At 42.0% G+C, this 18,422-nt stretch overlaps 1 protein-coding gene and 1 long non-coding RNA gene across 6 annotated transcripts in view; one reads left to right on the forward strand and one right to left on the reverse strand.

The window, feature by feature from the left end:
- The window catches only part of TCAIM (T cell activation inhibitor, mitochondrial), a 36,707-nt gene extending 21,904 nt beyond the window's left edge, over positions 1-14,803 (forward strand). The window contains exons 7-11 of one of the 5 annotated variants that reach the window (XR_004033826.2): positions 1,454-1,551; positions 1,835-1,926; positions 5,895-6,127; positions 7,084-7,288; positions 13,825-13,961. Coding sequence is in view for 4 of the 5 variants with exons in the window: in XM_030830222.2 (XP_030686082.2) it covers positions 1,454-1,551; positions 1,835-1,926; positions 5,895-6,127; positions 7,084-7,215; positions 13,825-14,065 (796 nt within the window). In the remaining variant the exon portion in view is untranslated. Of the gene's footprint in view, positions 1-1,453; positions 1,552-1,777; positions 1,927-5,894; positions 6,128-7,083; positions 7,289-13,824 lie in introns of those variants that run through there. The other 4 variants (XM_060307621.1, XM_030830222.2, XM_030830227.2 and 1 more) reach the window with 4 other exon arrangements.
- On the reverse strand, positions 3,494-13,292 carry LOC132598087 (uncharacterized). The gene is made up of 3 exons (XR_009565760.1): positions 13,117-13,292; positions 11,705-11,774; positions 3,494-3,959 (listed from the first exon to the last, which is right to left on the reverse strand). It is a non-coding gene; the product is annotated as an uncharacterized lncRNA (long non-coding RNA).
- Positions 14,804-18,422: the final 3,619 nt, after the last annotated feature.

The following is an 18,422-nucleotide window of genomic DNA, read 5'->3' on the forward strand; positions in this document are numbered from 1 at the left end:
TGAACCAAATGACCATTTGGATATCATAACAGCACCTTTTTCCTGGGCTTGCAGAATACAGATAGTACTTATATGTTCTATTCTTATGTATTCAAATCATAGTTGTCCAAGATGATTCAAATTTCAGAGGAAAGTGTTTACACCTGGACTGTGTGGCATGTTTGGGTTTGTGCTGATAACTGCTGTCTTTTCATCACATCCAAGCTGTGATTAGAGGGGGCCCTTCCAATTCCATAATCTAGTAACATAGACTTCACTAACTAAAAACAAAATAATAAGATCCTTCTTACAGGTATATAAAAAAACATATTAATATGCATGAAAATAACTTTTTCTAAATAAATTTTAAGAGATGCGAGAAGGCAGAATGGATCAGGAAAATGAAAGGATTTCTTAAACATAAAGAGAAATAAACATTATTTTACAATATAATGGAGAAATTTCTCAGCTATGGTAAATATCAATAGCTATAACCCATATAAACAAAAGCTCTTCGAGGTTCTCAGTTTTTAGGAGTGCAAAGGGGTCCCGAGACCAAAACATTTAAGGACCATGGACGTGAGTGTCTCGGCTTACTGAGAAATTAACCAAGTCTCCAACGAAAGGAAGCATTGTGACTGATGACATTGTGTGTTAAAGGAATAATTTTGAAAGCCGATTTCACTTTATCAGAAATGACATTCATCAGAATTGGCGTTAGCATGAAGAAGGAACCTAAGTTTTCTGAAAGCCTGTTGAGCGCCTTACTCCTTCACATGTTCATCCCCTATGATGTACACTACCTGTGCTGTAAGAAGTGTCCCCACTGGGCAAGCATGAAGAGAAACCTTAGGAAGACTAGAGGCAGTTTGTTGAAGGTCACAGAGCTAGTAAATCACAGAATTAGAATTCGAAGGTTGGTTTTCTGATACCACTTAATACCGGGGCTCTTTACACATACACAGAAGTGCCTCTGTGACATCATGTGAATATCAAGTTCCATTTTGTCACTGAGGTGTAATAATGTTCATCTATAAAATGAGCAGATTACACGATGTCGTAAAAATCATTTTCTCTAGAATATGATAAAAAAAAATTCTGATAAACCAAACTGGAATTCCTAGTTGGAACTTAAATCTAAGACAACACTGTCATTAAACAACATAAAGAAGAAAAAGATCTTTGTCAAAGTTTTCCCCATTTCATCCTCTTATTTTAAGAGAAACAACACAGTGTATTTGCTTGTTTTAAGTCTTTGGATCGCTGAATATAGTGCTAAGATTTTTACCCTCTGGTAAACGATTCATTTCCCATTTGGCTGCTTCTTGAAAAATGAGTTAGTTTGGAAACATGTTGTGTGTCTCCTTGAGAAAGCAACTCCTCGGCTTTCACGGGAGTCAAGCAGTGGGGGCGAGTGTGTGCCTCCCTCTGGGGGGACACGGGTGTTAATGGGCTGTGTGCTCTGTTGGACCAGGTGGCAGAGGAGCTGGGGCATCGCCCACCGCTGCAGTCAGCTGCACAGTTTAGGCCGCTTAGCCCAGCAGAACTTGGAAAGCCTTAAAAATGCAAAAGGTAAACAATTTCCATTCACTTCCGAAATCCATACCCCTTAACGGCTATACACATCTGTAAACTCTAGAGGAAAGCTAAGTGTTAAAAGTCTTTGTATTGATAGATGTGACTTTATATCAGCTGAATTTTAAAATCTGTTCCTTTGACTTAAACAGTGACATAAAATTAGGCTTTAAGCTTCTACCGAATTTAATCCTGAGTTGACACAGGATTATTATTTGCACAGTGCTGAAAGAATGAAGCCTCTCTGGACAGTGACCAAAGGTTTGTGCTTTATCATCAGGATGTACAATAATATTTACAGACCGGTCCGGGATGAGTGCAGTGGGCCATGTGATGCTGGGAACAATGGATGTCCATCATCACTGGACAAAAGTAAGAAAAAGCTTAAAAGCAAAAAAAAATCTCTAATTTGTTATCGACATACTTTTGTTTCAAACTATGCTAATATGTCAGTAAACTAAAAAAAATTTGAATCATCTGTTTGCAGATCAGATGCTTAATATTTTGTAGTTTAAATTGTTAGAGGACTGATTTTTAAGTCCGTTTTTATCTGGAAATTTTATAGTCTTTTCTGAAGCATAGGCTAAAGGCCTTCATTCTGTTGTTTTGTTTGTTTTGTTTGTTTTGTTTTCAGCAGATTTACTGTGGTATAATTGACTTACAATAAACTGTACATATTTAGTGGGTATAATTTGATGAGATGTGACATATGTAAATACCCATGAAACCATTACCATAATCAGGATAGTGAACACATCCATCACCCACAAAAGAATGCTCATGTCCCTTGTAAACCCTCTCTTCCATCTACCACCCCCTACCCCAGCAACCACTGGTCTGCTTTCTGTCACTATAGATTAGTGTATATTTCTAGAGTTTTATATAAGTGGAATCAGAGTATGTTGGGGTTAGGATCTGATTTCTTTCATTTAGCATAATTTCAGATTCATCCATGCTATTGTGTGTATTTATTCCTTTTTATTTCCACGTAGTATTCCATCATATGGATATACCAGTTTCTTTATCCATTCACTTATGGATGGATGTTGGGTTATGTCAGCTTTTGGCTACTAGAAATAAAGCTGCTATGAACATTTATCTACAAAGTTTATATGGACATATATTTCCTTTTCTCTTGGATAAATACCTAAAAGTGGAATGGCCAGATATGTTAGGGTATTTTAACTTTTTAAGAAACTGCCAACACTTGGGCTTCCCTGGTGGCGCAGTGGTTAAGACTCCGCCTGCCAATGCAAGGGACACGGGTTCATGCCCCGGTCTGGGAAGATCCCACATGCCGCAGAGTGGCTGGGCCCGTGAGCCATGGCCGCTGAGCCTGCGCATCTGGAGCCTGTGCACCGCAACGGGAGAGGCCACAACAGTGAAAGGCCTGTGTAACGCAAAAAAAACCAAAAAACAAAAAACTGCCAACACTTGCTATGGTCATCTTTTTAATTTTAGCCACTCTAAGAGGTGTGTGGTTCTATCTCATTGTGGGTTTAATTTGCATTTCTCTAATGATGAATGGTGGTGAGCATCTTTTCATGTGCTCTTTTGCCATCCGTATATCTTCTTTGGTGAAATATCTGTTCAAATCAAATATCTGGTAGAAAATATTTGCAAACCACCTACCTGACAAAGTCTTTGTATCTAAATATATAAAGGACACTCAAAGCTCAACAGTAAAAAAAATAAACAATTAGAAAATGGGCAAAGAACATGAATAGATATGTCACAGAAAAGGACATACAGGTGCCGAATAAGCACATGAAAAACCATCGGGAAATGCAATGAGATGTCACTGCACACCTGTCAGAATGGCTAAACTGAAAAATAATGATACCACCAAATGCTGGCGAGGATGCAGAAAAACTGGATCACTCATACATTCCTGTTGAGCATGTAAAATGGCACAGGCACCCTGGCAAAGCGTGTGGCAGTTTCTTATAATAGTAAACACGTGTTTATCATGGGGTTTGGCAGCTGCCCTCTTGGGCATTTATACTAGAGAAACAAAACTGTACACAAATGTTCGTGATAGCAAAAAACTAGGAAGAACCCTAATACCCTCCAGTATTTGAATGGTGACGCAAACCTTGGCACATCGATGCAACAGAACTCCACTCGGTGGTAAGAAGGAATGAACTGCTGATACAGGCAACAGCTTGGGTGGCTCTCAACGGCATTGTACAAAGTGAAAAAAGTCAATCTCACGAGAATACATGCTGTATGATTCCATTTATATAACATTCTTCAAATAATAAAATTATAGAAAGAACAGATTAGTGGTTGCAGGGGTCAGGGGATGAGAGAGCAGAGGTGTCTGTGGCTATGGAAGTGCAGCAGAGGGGATCCTTGTGATGGAACTCTTCTATGTCTTGACTGTGGTCGTGTCACATGAATCTCTACATGTGATAATAGGTAGTAAAATTGTTTTTCAAAAAGTGTTAGAAGTATATTATAAATACTTTGTGGAATTTTTATACTGCTATTGCTTTTATTATAGCAGAGTTTTTGATGCCTTTCAACTCCTCTAATATAACTGCAACTTTCTGCATAAAATCTGAGTCTGTAATGTAGGACACAGGTCCTTCCCCGACCCAGCACCACCTGCCTCTTCAGCCTCGCCTCCTTCCACTTAGGCCACGTGTGCCACCCTCCAGCCACACCAAACTCCTTGTTTTTGAACCTGCTTTGTCCCTATTGGTGCTTCCAGGTTTGCACATGCTTTATTCTTCCCCTGAAACTTTCCCACATGCAGCTAACCTTCTCTATTCCTTTTTTTTTCATTGAAATATAGTTGATTTACAGTGTTGTATTAATTTCTGGTATACAGCAAAGTAATTCAGTTATACATACATATACATATTCTTTTTCATATTCTTTTCCATTATGGTTTATTACAGGATATTGAATATAGTTCCCTGTGCTATACAAGAGGACCTTGTATATCTATTTTATATATAGTAGTTTGTATCTGCTAATCCCAAACTCCTAATTTATTCCTCCCCCACCTCCTTCCCCCTTTGGTAACCATAAGTTTGTTTTCTATGTCTGTGACTCTGTTTCTGCTTCGTAGATAAGTTCATTTCTGTCATATTTTAGATACCACATATACGTGATATCATATGGTATTTGTCTTTCTCTGTCTGACTTACTTCGCTTAGTTTGGTCATCTCTAGGTTCATCCATGTTGCTGCAGATGGCACTGTTTCATTCTTTTCTATGGCTGAGTAATATTCCATTGTATATATGGACCACATCTTCTTTATCCATCCGTCAATAGACATTTAGGTTGTTTCCATGTCCTGGCTATTGCGAATAGTGCCACTATGAATATTGGGGTGCATATATCTTTTCAAATTATAGTTTTGTCTGGATATATGCCCAGGAGTAGGATTGCTGGATCATATAGCAACTCTATTTTTAGTTTTTTAAGGAACCGCCATACTTTTCTCCATAGTGGCTGCAGCAACTTACATTCCCACCAACTGTGTAAGAGGGTTCCCTTTTCTCCACATGCTCTGCAGCATTTGGTATTTGTAGACTTTTTGATGATGGCCATTATGACCAATGTGAGGTGGTACCTCATTGTAGTTTGGACTTGCATTTCTTTAATAATTAGCAATGTGTCTAACCTTCTCTAAATCCTCTTTATCTCTTCATATTGATTACATTAGACATCTTTAGAAACCTTTGCTTGACCCTCCAGTCCCTTCACCCTGATGTGGCACTTGGTACGCTGAATTCTGATTCTTGTTTTGTTTCCCTGCACCCTGACCATGAGCCTGGCAAACAGGGACACAAATTCTTATCACCTCTATATTCCAAGGACCCAGTTTAGTACTTAAGTACATGATAGGTGCTCCATAATTGAATTTAGTTGAATTAAGGGAAATTCTGAAGGAACAGACTTTCTAATAGAATAGAAATTCTGAAAGAATAGACTTGGAATTGAAATATGTAGACTTTATTTCTAAAACCCTTCTTTATTATACCATTTAATCTTTCTAACCTAATTTGAGAGTCTTACCTGAATATTTAAATGTTAGTACTTAACACTTATTTTTATTTGGAACATATTTCTTTTCTTCTGCAATCTCTTCAATTCCTAGCTAAAAGTTCCTAAGATTTACAGTGGTTTATTTTGAATATTAATATTTCCAGCACTCCATAGCTTTTTTCTTATTGCTTACTTGAACTTTCCTTCTAGGAAAATAATTTATCATTTTCTTGTTAGAATTTCTCAGTACCATTTATTGGAGTCCTGAACTTGGACTGTTAAAGTACCATAAAACTAAATATTCCTTCCCTTTTTTTCAAAAAAAAAAATACTGTAGCTTTTTGAAAGATTACCGAGTTATTTTGACCTGCAGAGGAGGCTGATGCTTCTGGAGGACCAAATAAGCTATCTTCTAGGTGGCATCCAAGTTGTTTATATCGAAGAATTACAGCCAGTGTTGACACTTGAAGAATATTACTCTCTTCTCGACGTGTTCTATAATAGACTCTTGAAAAGTCGAATACCTTTTCACCCTCGAAGTTTGCGTGGTTTGCAAATGATCCTTAACAGGCAAGTATCTAAAACAATTACTTTTATTCATTCAGTCAGATGGGCTGTGTGTGTCCATGCATGAAATTGTTTTGTATTTCCATGTGTGATTCTTAGGAATTAAAGAAAGGAATGTCACCACCTCTGTTGGCAACACTCTTTTAAACTTGAGAAAAGCCAACATGAGAGGATTGAAAGATTGAGTCTCTAGAACATTCTGTAAATATATTGCCCCTTACAGGGCAAATCAGTCCTGTGGAAAACTTTATAGGATTAAACTAATGTGAAATCAACAGTGTGCATATCAGGCACAGTGCTTGGTACTTAAATGCATTATCTCTTCAGCTCTCACAACCTCACCATGGAGTGGGTTACTACCCCCATCTTACAGATGAGGAAGGTCACAGGGCCAGGAAGGGTGTGGTCATCCTGATAGTGTGTCCCTTTGGGGACAGCAAAACTTCAAGTCAATTCTGCTATACAGGAAGTCCACTACATATGAACCTTCAAGTTGCAAACTTTCAAAGATGCAAGCGTACATTCACGTGTCCAATCTCATAAGTTAGTTCATGTGTCTGCTGTACATTGTCACATGCGTGCATCCTCTACAAGTGGTTGTGCTTTTGTGTACTTCACTGTACAGTACTGTAGAGAGTACAGTAGTACAGTATCTTTATTTCAAGTGTTTGTTTTTTATGTATTATTTGTGTGAAAAGTATTATAAACCTACTACAGTACAGTGCTATATAACCAAATTGTGTTAGTTGGCTAAATTGTTGCACTTAAGGAACAAATTGGACTTAGGAACGCACTCTCGGAACGGAACTCGTTCATATGTAGGGGACTTACTGTACCTTTGAGGCGGATTTTCTTGATGAGTTCCTTTCCATTAATCAGACTAAGAAAATCGTTTCTTTGGGGGTGGAATGGGGGTGGAGAGGTTGCTGATTTTTCCTTTTACGTATGCTTTATTACAGTGACAGATATGCTCCAAGTTTGCACGAACTTGGGCATTTTAACATTCCTATCCTCTGCGATCCAGCAAACCTCCAGTGGTTTATTCTCACCAAAGCCCAACAGGCAAGAGAGAACATAAAAAGAAAAGAAGAGTGAGTGCTCTTAGCCCTCTTCCTGTCTTACCATTCCGTCTAATCGTTGAAAATATTCAGGTAGTCAGAACTCGTAAGTATGGGAAATTAAAACTGTATTGAACTTAGGATATCGACTGTATTAAGCTGTATGTCACTTAGGAGTAACATATTTATTTATTCCCCCGGTTGTGCCAGGGATTGGATGTGGCTGTCTTCTCAGTATAATAACCTCAGTTGCATTCCCACCATGTACCTCAGTTTGAGAAGCAGGGCTTGTTAATATAAAAGTCAACTCAGGAGCAGAGTGAAAGATAAGAGTATCACAAAGAAACTGTGCAGATGGAAAAGGGTGGCAACAAGGGGGGAAAACTCAGTTACTACTTGATTAATTAGAATCTTCACTGTTTAAAATTTTGAAATCTGCTGAAGGAAACAAGCCTCATCTGCACTGTCATTAAATTGAGAAGAAATCTTAAAGTGAAAAAGGTTTTTGGTTCATAAGCAGTGCTGTCTCTATGCCATTTGTATCTTTGAAGGAATCCTGTTATAGTCAGTAGTTTTGTAGGCAGTAAGATAGTGTTGATGATGTTTCATGGATCTACTATGAAGAAAGGGAGAGTATTATATTCAAAACAGGGTGGTTTTCCTAACGATGTGGACTAAGGAGGTTTGGCTAGCAAGGATTCATTCATTCATGCAGCCGTCATTTGCTGTGACCGTTGTGGATCGGAAGCTGTGCAAGCCGCCACTGGTAGAAAGATGAAGGCCTGGTCCCCAGGCTCGCAGGAGACGCAGGTGCCCTCAGTGTCAGGGGTGGTGGACGGAGAGGGGTCATGCGTGAGAGGAGCCAAGGCTGATGCTCTGGGAAGGGAACAGGAAGCAGAGGCTGTGGCCAAGGAGGCCGAGGCTGACGTGTCCGGGGAGCAGGGTAAGGAGGGCGGGGGCAGGAGCCTGGTGGGTGGAGGACCGGGGTGATTGTCCGAGTGTGCTGCTGGGGTCCCCCTCTGGTTACTTACTTCTCCGGCCTCGCTGCCCGTTCTCTCCTCGACCTACACAAATTGCTTGTTTAAAAAGCCAAGGATGTGAAACAGAGAAAGGGTGGCCATGCAGGAGGGCTGTGGACATGATCCGTGTCCCAGGAGATGATGGGGTCATTTTATGCATCAAATCAGTGAAGGAGTCACATATCTGTTTCACTTGTGGAATCGGTGACAGTTCCTGGCCAGATCCTATTGAACAAATAGCCTGCTTCCTGATTGGTTGGTGAGCATTTGTGTTTGTGTCGTTACCTTTTCTAACCATAAGTTTCTTTTCGAACTCTATGAATCTGTTTGTGTTGTTAATAAGTTCATTTGAATCACTTTTTCTTTAGATTGCACATGTAAGTGATATCATATTTATCTTTCTCTGACTTCCTTCCTTCCCTTAGTATGATCATCTCTAGGTCAATCCATGTTTCTGCAAATGGCATTATTTTGTTCTTTTTTTTTTTTTTTTTTTTTTTTTTTGCGGTACACGGGCCTCTCACTGTTGCGGCCTCTCCCGTTGCGGAGCACAGGCTCCGGACGCGCAGGCTCAGCGGCCATGGCTCACGGGCCCAGCCGCTCCACGGCATGTGGGATCTTCCCGGACCAGGGCATGAACCCGTGTCCCCTGCATCGGCAGGCAGACCCTCAACCACTGTGCCACCAGGGAAGCCCTATTTTGTTCTTTTTAATGGATGAGTAATATTCCATTCTTTGTATGTACCACATCTTCTTTGTCCATTCCTCTGTCTATGGACATTTAGCTTGCTTCCATGTCTTGCCTATTGTAAATAGTGTTGCAGTGAATGTTGGGGTGTATGTGGCTTTTCGAATTATGGTTTTCTGCAGATATACGCCCCAGCAGTGGGATTGCCGAATCATATTATAATAGCTCTAGTGTTAGTTTTTTTAAGGAACCTTCATACTATTCTCCATAGTGGCTGTTACTGATGTCCATTCCCACCAGTGACATAGGAGGGTTCCCTTTTCTCCGTGGCCTCGCCAGCATTTATTGTTTGTAATGTTTTGATGATGGCCATTCCAACTGGTGCGAGGTGGTACCTCATGGTAGTTTTGCTTTGCATCTTTCTAATAATTAGCAATGTTCGACAGATGAATGGATAAAGAAGATGTAGCACATATATACAATGGAATACTCAGCCATAAAATACCAAAATTGAGTTATTTGAGTTATTTGTAGTGAGGTGGATGGACCTACAGTCTGTCATACAGAGTGAAGTAAGTCAGAAAGAGAAAAACAAATACCATATGCTAACACATACATATGGAATCTAAAAAAAAAAGAAATGGTTCTGAAGAACCTAGGGGCAGGACAGGAATAAAGATGCAGAGGTAGAGAATGGACTTGAGGACACGGGATGGGGAAGGGTAAGCTGGGACGGACTGAGAGAGTGGCATTGACATAAATACACTACCAAACGTAAAACAGCTAGCTAGTGGGAAGCAGCCACATAGCACAGGGAGATCAGCTCTGTGCTTTGCGATGACCTAGAGGGCGGGATAGGGAGGGTGGGAGGGAGACACAAGAGGGAGGGGATAAGGGGATATATGTATACATATAGCTGATTCACTTTATTATACAGCAGAGACTAACACAACATTGTACAGCAATTATATTCCAACAAAGATGTTAAAAAATAAAATATTTTTTTAAAAGTTACCGATGTTGAGCATCTTTTCATGTGCCTTTTTTTTCAACAGTGTAAAATTTACCTCTTGAAATTGGCTTCTTGAAAGTCTGCCCTGTTTGAATTCTTTTGCGATTACCAACCCCAGGACATTTCTTGAGGGCAGGTGTCATTTACAGCCCCCACCCCCACCCCAGGCCTTGTGACAAGTGCCCATCAGCACTGGTTTTTAACTTGTTTTTCTGGGAAATGGCCACAAGGCGGCAGGATTTCTTCATGCCAGCTCTGCTGCCTTGGGCACCCAGAACCTTAGGGAAACTCTTGTTTCTGGGTTGTAAATTAGAACAAACACCCAAGGGCTTTTGTCTCACTGCCCCTTCCCCCTTACCCTTCACCACCAGACAATACCCAACCCCTGCAAAACCGCTCTGCTGAGTGTGCTGTCGTCCGGAGGCGGGGCGACTGTACGGACGGAGCTGGAGGTGGGAGCCCCACCACTAGGAGACGTGGAGACCAGGTGACTTTTCAAATTCTTCCAGCCCAGAGAGTCCACCATCCTTTGGGTGCAGTAGGCTTGGTTTAGCTGTAGGAGGGCCCACCTGGATCTGGAGGTTGTGGTTCTATCCAGAGGGGACCAGGCACTAGAGGGCCAAGGAGGGGCTCGTTTGCTGGCATATCCTTCCCAGCTCCCTCAGCCCCAGGACAGTCCAGCCTTGGGAACCAAGCCTGCTCAGGCTCTAGGGATGTGACACCTGCCCAGGTCTTAATATTCACAAGGCCTGCAGGGCTGTAAATAAATAACACCTGTCCTCAAGAAATGTCCTGGGATAAGTAATCGAAAAAGAATTCAAATCAGTGCAGTATTTCAAGAAGCCAATTTCAAGAGGTAACATTATTCACACTGTTTAAAAAACAAAACAAAACATGACAAGATGCTCAACATCCCTAATTATCAGAGAAACGCAAATCAAAACTGCAACAAGGTCTCACCTTGCACAGGTCACAATGGCCATTACCCAAAAGTCTACAAACTATAGTAGCTGGAGGGGGTGCAGAGAAAAGGGAACCCTCCTAAGCTGCTGGTGGGAATGGAAACTGTTAACAGCTACTGTGGAGAACATTATGGAGGTTGCTTTAAAAATTAAGAATAGAACTACCATACGATCTGGCAATCCCACTCCTGGGCATATCTGGAGAAAACCATAATTTGAAAAGACACATGCACCCCAATGTTCACTGCAGCAGTACTTACTATAACCAAGACATGGAAGCCTCCTAAATGTCCATCAGCAGAGGAGTGGATAAAGAAGATGTGGTCCATATATACAGTGGAATATTACTCAGCCATAATAAAGAACGAAATAATGCCATTTGCAGCAACATGGATGGACCTAGAGATGATCACACTCAGTGAAGTGAGTCAGACAGAGAAAGATAAATACAATTATCACTCATAGTTGGAATTAATTTTTTTAAATGATGCAAATGAACTTACACAACAGAAACAGACTTAGACTTCAAAAACAAAGTTATGGTTACTCAAGGGGAACCATTGCGGGGGTAGGAATAAATCAGGAACTTAGGATTAGCATACACACAACTACTACATGTAAGATAGAAAAACAACAAGTACCTAGTGTATAGTACTGGGACCTCTACTGAATGTGATAATCTATATGAGAAAAGAATATATGTGTATGTATAACTGAATCACTTTGCTTTACACTGAAACTAACAATGTTGTAAATCAACTATACCCCAATAAAATCTTTAAAAAAATAAGCACTGAAGGATAAACCAGAAATTAATTAATTAATTGTAAGTCTCACCTACCTTCCATTGTGAGGCCTGAGGATCTTGCTACATCGTATCTGCTGCTTTTTCTGTTTTCGCACTGGGCATTCTGTAGCTTTGAAATAGTGCCAGTAGATTTTTAAGGAAGGAAAATAAAAAGAAATAAAAATCAAATATTTTAGTTTTTGAGCGTTTCATCCACCAGATGCTGAGGTAAATCCAACCCCGTGATCCATCTTGATTCTTGTCCTGCTTCCTCATTCCCCACCTCCGGGCCGGCAGAGCTCTCAGCTCCACGTTCTCCGTCTCTCCAGAACTCCGCCCGTCTCGTGTCCCTTCCCGCTGCGCCCGGGTCTCAGCCTCCACCATCCTGTGATGCCCTGTCCCGTGTCCGCGCCTCCGCATGCACGCCCGCGCCCAGCGGATTCTCAGCCGAGCAGCCGGAGCGAGTGGTCCTTTGAGAGCCCGTATGTGCTCCTGCCTGCGAGGCCCTGCCGGCGGCCTCCTGAACTCGCCTCCTAAGACGCTGCCCTCACCCCTGCTGCTCCTGCCAGAGGAACTTCTTACCTCCCCAAGGGCACGCGCTCTGACCCTGCCTGGAGCCCTTCTCCCCCATGGCTTCAGGCTCCGCCCCTTCCCAGCCTCAGGTCTCAGCTCCCCTGCCACCCAGCAGCTTCCCCTCATCCCTCCCACCTGCCACCCATCTCCCTATGACACGCTGCTTTCCTTGTTCATTTACTGTCTGCCCGCCCCCCGCCCCGCCCCAGATAGCATGTGAGCTTCATGAGGGCAGAGGCTTTGTCTCTTTCGTTCGCCCCAGTGCCGGGGTCGGGGCCTGGCACATGGGAGGCTTCAGTCAATACTCGCCGACTGGATCCACTGACGCTCATGCTTCCCTGGCCTCTTTCTGGCTCTGGGCTCCGGAGCCTTCATCCCTGTCCCCTCCAACACGGAGGGTAAAGAAACCATTTGCTGGCTGGTCCCGTCCCGCCTGCCCCCTTGGCCTGGGCCCCCTACAGCCGTCTGCCCCGGCCCGGCTGAGTCTCCCCTCCCCGCTGCCTTCTCTCCTCTCCCTGCGCCGCGGTCCCTCCCTAGTCTGGCCGCCTGCATCGCAGCCACTCGGTGCTGGTTAGACAGCCTTCTTGCCTTAGATGAAGCCTGTTCTGACACAGTGGTTTTCAGACACTTTGAGCTGCATCTCTCTTTATAAAGTGGATTCTCAAGTGGAAACCCAATTGATAAAGAAAGATCAAGGTTGGCAGGTGCTCCAGTTGAAGAGGAAAGGAACTGGAGGCCGTCCATACCCACGAGGGCCCTCAGAGCACCTCTGCACCACCCTCGGCTTGCTGAGCCGTTTAAAGACCACTGTTCTAAGCTAACATCTGGGTCCTGTCCTTCCAGCCCCTGCACGACTTCTCCAGGTTGCCTGACTTTCAGCGCCTGTGTCTTACCCTTGGCGGGCAGAAGACAGAACCTGTGCCCTGGTGGGGAGGGCGGCCTCCTCCAGCCTCTGGTCCTGGGGTTTTTCAGGAATCTCCAGAAGTCGCTCCTGCCCGGGTCAGGGTTGGACTGTAGGGCCTCCTGAAGCTGCCGGTGGTGCTCTCAGCTTCCTGCTTTTCTCAGTCAGCAACAGCTGCTCCCGGAGAAGGGATAAGAGGCTTTTGAATTATGCATTAATTAGACAACAAGGACCTATTGTAGAGCCCACGGAACCATACTCAATATTTTGTAGTAAACTATAAGGGAAAAGAATCTGACAAAGAGTAGATATATGTATGTATAACTGAACCACTTCTCTGTACGCCAGAAGCCAGCACAACATTGTAAATCAACTATACTTCAATTAAAAACATTTTTTAATTAGAAGTTAAACTTAAATAAAAATTTTTAAAAAGCCAAAAAAATTATTGTATTAATTATCTTTACCCCATTACTGGTGAAAAGATTTAACAAATACTTAGAGATACATGTGGTAATAATAGGTGCTACAAGATACCTATGGACAGTCTTCTGAGCGTATAATTTGGCCTTTGTGGATACCATTTTCAGTGTTGACAGTAGAAAGTTATGGTCCAATATACAAAAATATTTTTTACATTTTATGTTCTTTTATTTGGTTATAGCTTGTGGCAATCAGATGTTTGTTTTCAATATAACAGGTTGAAAGTCATTGAAAATGAATTGATGCAGGCTTCCACGAAGAAATTTTCTCTGGAAAAGTTTTATAAGGAGCCCAGCGTTTCAAGTATACAAATGGTGGATTGTTGTAAGAGACTTCTAGAACAATCACTGCCTTATCTACAAGGGATGCACCTGTGCATTTCACATTTTTACTCTGTTATGCAGGATGGAGACCTTTGTATTCCTTGGAATTGGAAGAATGGAGAAGCCATTAAATAACACAGAAATCTGTATTATTTTTTAAAGAGATAAGAAACTGCTAAACTTATTTAAATCCACAATTTGATGTAACAGTATTACTGACATGTTACAAGAACAAAGTTTCTAACTGCTGCTTTAAAAGTAGACTTTTTAAAAATTAATTTCTATTAGGAAACTTGTTTTAAAAAGGTTTTATCTCCCAATCTTGTAGTGTTTCTTATCTGATTGGCAGGACTGGCTGAAAAGATGTTAGAAAGAAAGGATTCTACAGGGTGAAAGATTATATATATATATATATACACATACACACATATATATATTTTTTTTATGAGTGAATGTTGGTAAGTATAAACAGGTCTCATTCAATATAGCTCTGGAGTTGCGGAACTCATTTCCACCTGTAACAATTCAACATGTGACTTTATAGTTACATCACATGTATCGATACACACACCTGTATTTCACAGCCAATTATGGACAGTTTGAGTCCAAAACAGATGACTGATGGGTAGTAAAAATTCGTTAATCAAATTTTGCCTAGGGGCTTCCCTGGTGGTGCAGTGGTTGAGTCCGCCTGCCGATGCAGGGGACACGGGTTTGTGCTCCGGTCCAGGAGGATCCCACATGCCGCGGAGCGGCTGGGCCCGTGAGCCATGGCCACTGAGCCTGTGCGTCTGGAGCCTGTGCTCCACAACGGGAGAGGCCACAACAGTGAGAGGCCCGCGTATCGCAAAAAAAAAAAAAAAAAAAAAATTTGCCTAAAGAGAGAGTAGATGGGAAAAAGCAACTGAATTAATAAATGATATTGACATTATCATAAGCTGTCTGATACAGTTTGTTAAAGCATTTCCAGAATGCATTCCCTATGCATTAAGATAGCCTAACTGTTGATAGCCTATAACCAAGAGACAGTGAATTTTTTTGAAACACTGAATGAGGTGATTCATTTGTTTCAAGGACAAACACTATCCAGAAAAATCCTTGTTTCTCAAAGAGTTCCATCAAGTAGGGCCAAGTTTAAAATGATTCGGGCCGTTCAGGATCTGCCACCCCTCTCAACCCCGGTCTTCCAATGATTAGAACGCTGGTTAGAGCCCCTCTGAGTCACCCCCTGTCCATAGTTGTGTGGACTTTCCTGGACCCACCACCCAGCCCAGCCCCAAGCCCTATATACAGACACAGGGCTTCTCTCTGTGGATATTTCCCTTAGGATAATATTTTTAACCAGATCCAAAAACCTCTTCAGCTTGTTTCTCAAGAGGACAAGGTGAATCCAGGTTTGTAACAACATTTTTGAGGCTCTTACTGCTGAAGAAATAAGAAAGGAATTTTTTCCATAGTGCGTTAGAAAGGAAAAGAGATGTTAAAAATGATTCTCGAAGCGTGGTGCGAGATTATTTGATTATTTGAATGATTATGATTATTTGAACGCTTTAAATTCGTGTGTGTTTGAATAAGTATTGATTTGTAATTATTATAGTTTGTGCCTATCACCCCTTTTAAGCTGTGCCTAACAACTGTACTTAATTTTTTTTTCTCATATAAAAATGTTGTTGCCTATAAGTTTTCCAGAGCCAAGTGATGGGAGTGAAAAATTCTTTAGAGGTTACATAGGAAAATTTATTTGAGGGAATTCCCTGGAGGTCCAGTGGTTAGGAATCCACACTTTCACTGCCAAAGGTGAGGGTTCGATCCCTGGTTGGGGAACTAAGATCCCAAAAGCCATGCAGTGTGGCCAAAAAAATAATAATTTATGGAAAAATAGGTTTGGATTATGCCATTTCTAAAATCAACTAATATAGAATCCTCAGTAATATGTTTTGAATTGGACTTTGTCTCAGAACTAATTGTTACATAATAAGTAATACGCTAACCAGATAATTGTTTTCTCATTATTCATTTGTTAATAGTTTATAACTATTTCAACATAAAGGAATCTACAAAAAATTGGTGGCCTGTTTATGCCTGTTTGACTTCCTCTTCCAATCGAACATAAAAGTTCTGGAAAACTCTGTCCCACCACTGAAAACTAGGACAGGATGAGACCCCTCTAACCTCAAAGCCTTGGGTCAGAAATGATCTCCAGAGGGACCTGAGCTCCAGCCTCAGGCCAGAGCTCTCCCAAGGAAGAACCAGGCCATGAGCTTGCCTGGGGGCTGTACCCTCTGCCCAGGCTGTCCAGTCAGGGAGGCGTATGTCCAGAGCCACGTCTGTCCACAGGACAGGTCTCCCCAGGCCCTGCTTCCTCCTTTCTCTCTTCAAAGACTCTGCCTCCAGGCAGCCTCCCTGAGCTCATGAGAGGGGCTATGGGCCTTGAGGGGTGGACAGGTGGGCAAGGGGAACCAGGGCTGCCTCAGGAGCCAGCTCACCTTTGGAAGCTGTAACCCACCCCTCCCTTGGCCTCAGTCTCCCCATCTGTGAAACATGCCCATTCTTGGAGCTCCTTCTCACCCCCAGTGAGTCTGTCCCAGGAAAACAGAGTCCTCCCTTGGATGGTCCTTGGCCACCAGCCCAGGTGCCTGTTGCTGCTTAACAGCTGGACGAGGAAGAAGAGGAGGAGGTGGAGCAGCCAGTGACCAGACAGCACAGACCTGGGTCAACGCCATGCGACCCTCTTCCCTCCATGCCCCTCCCACTGCAGCCCAGTCCTACTGGTCACTCAAAACCCTTCCCTCGGGCTTCCCTGGTGGCGCAGTGGTTGAGAGTCCGCCTGCCAATGCAGGGGACACAGGTTCGTGCCCCAGTCCGGGAAGATCCCACACGCCGTGGAGCGGCTGGGCCCGTAAGCCATGGCCACTGGGACTGCGCGTCCGGAGCCTGTGCTCCGCAATGGGAGAGGCCACAACAGTGAGAGGCCCATGTATCGCAAAAAAAAAAAAATCATAAAATGTGGGAGAGGGGAGTAAGAAAATGTAGGTTTTTTTCTAGACCGTTTTTGAGCTTATATGACTACCAGTCTAAAGAAAGTAGATACAATAATGGGTTAACATATTTGAAAACCAGGGTAACCACAAATCAAAAACATACAATAGGGCTTCCCTGGTGGCGCAGTGCTTGAGAGTCCGCTTGCCGATGCAGGGGACATGGGTTCGTGCCCCAGTCCAGGAAGATCCCACATGCCGCGGAGCGGCTGGGCCCATGAGCCATGGCCGCTGAGCCTGCGCATCCGGAGTCTGTGCTCCACAATGGGAGAGGCCACAGCAGTGAGAGGCTTGCATACCGCCAAAAAAAAAACATACAATAGGTTCACAAAAAACAAAAAAAAGAGAACTCAAACATAATACAAAAGAAAACCATCAAACCACAAAAGGAAAACAAAAAGAAAAATAAAGGAACAAAGAAGAAATACAAAATCAATTGGAAAGCAAGATTTTAAATGGCAATAAATATATATCTAACAATAATTACCTTAAATGTCAATGGACTAAATGCTCTGATCAAAAGACAGAGTGACAGATTGGATAATAAAACAAGAGCCTACAATATGCTACCTATAAGAGACCCACATAGATTGAAAGTGAAGGGATGGAAAAAGTTATTTCATGCAAATGGAAATGACAAGAAAGCAGGGGTAGCAATACTCACATCAGACAAAAACAAACTTTAAAACAAAGGCCATAAAAGAAGGACACTATATAAAAGAATCAATACAAGAAGAGGATATTATACTTATTAACATATATACACCCAATATAGGAGCACTTAAATACATAAAACAAATACTAATGGACTAAGGGAGCTATTGACAGGAATACAACAATCGTAGGAGACTTTAACAATCCACTGACATCAAGGGAGAGATCTTCCAGACAGAAAAATCAGTAAAGCAACAGGGATCCTAAATGACACAATAGAACAGTTAGACTCAATTGATATTTTCAGGACATTACATCCCCCCAAAAACCAGAATACACATACTCTTCAAGCACACATGGAACATTCCCTAGGATAGGCCACATACTAGGACATAAAACAAGCCTCAACAAATTTAAAAGGATAGAAATTATTTCAAGCATCTTTTCTGACCACAGTAGCATGAAACTAGAAATCAACCACAGAAAGAGAAACAAGAAAAAAGTTATTACATGGAGACTAAACAACATGCTAGTAAAAAACCAGTGGGTCAATGATGAAATCAAAGAGGAAATTAAAAATATTTGAGACAAATGACAATTAAAACACAACCATACAAAAATCTATGTGATACAGCAAAAGCCATCCTAAGAGGGAGGTTCATAGCAATAAAGGCCTTCCTCAAAAAAAAACAAGAAAAATCTCAAATAAACGAATTAACCTATCACCTAAAATAATCAGAAAAAGAAAAACATACAAAACTTAAAGTCAGCAAAAGGTAGGAAATAATAAAGATTAGAGA

Source organism: Globicephala melas, chromosome 11 (assembly GCF_963455315.2).
Source record: "Globicephala melas chromosome 11, mGloMel1.2, whole genome shotgun sequence".
Classification (NCBI taxonomy): domain Eukaryota; kingdom Metazoa; phylum Chordata; class Mammalia; order Artiodactyla; family Delphinidae; genus Globicephala; species Globicephala melas.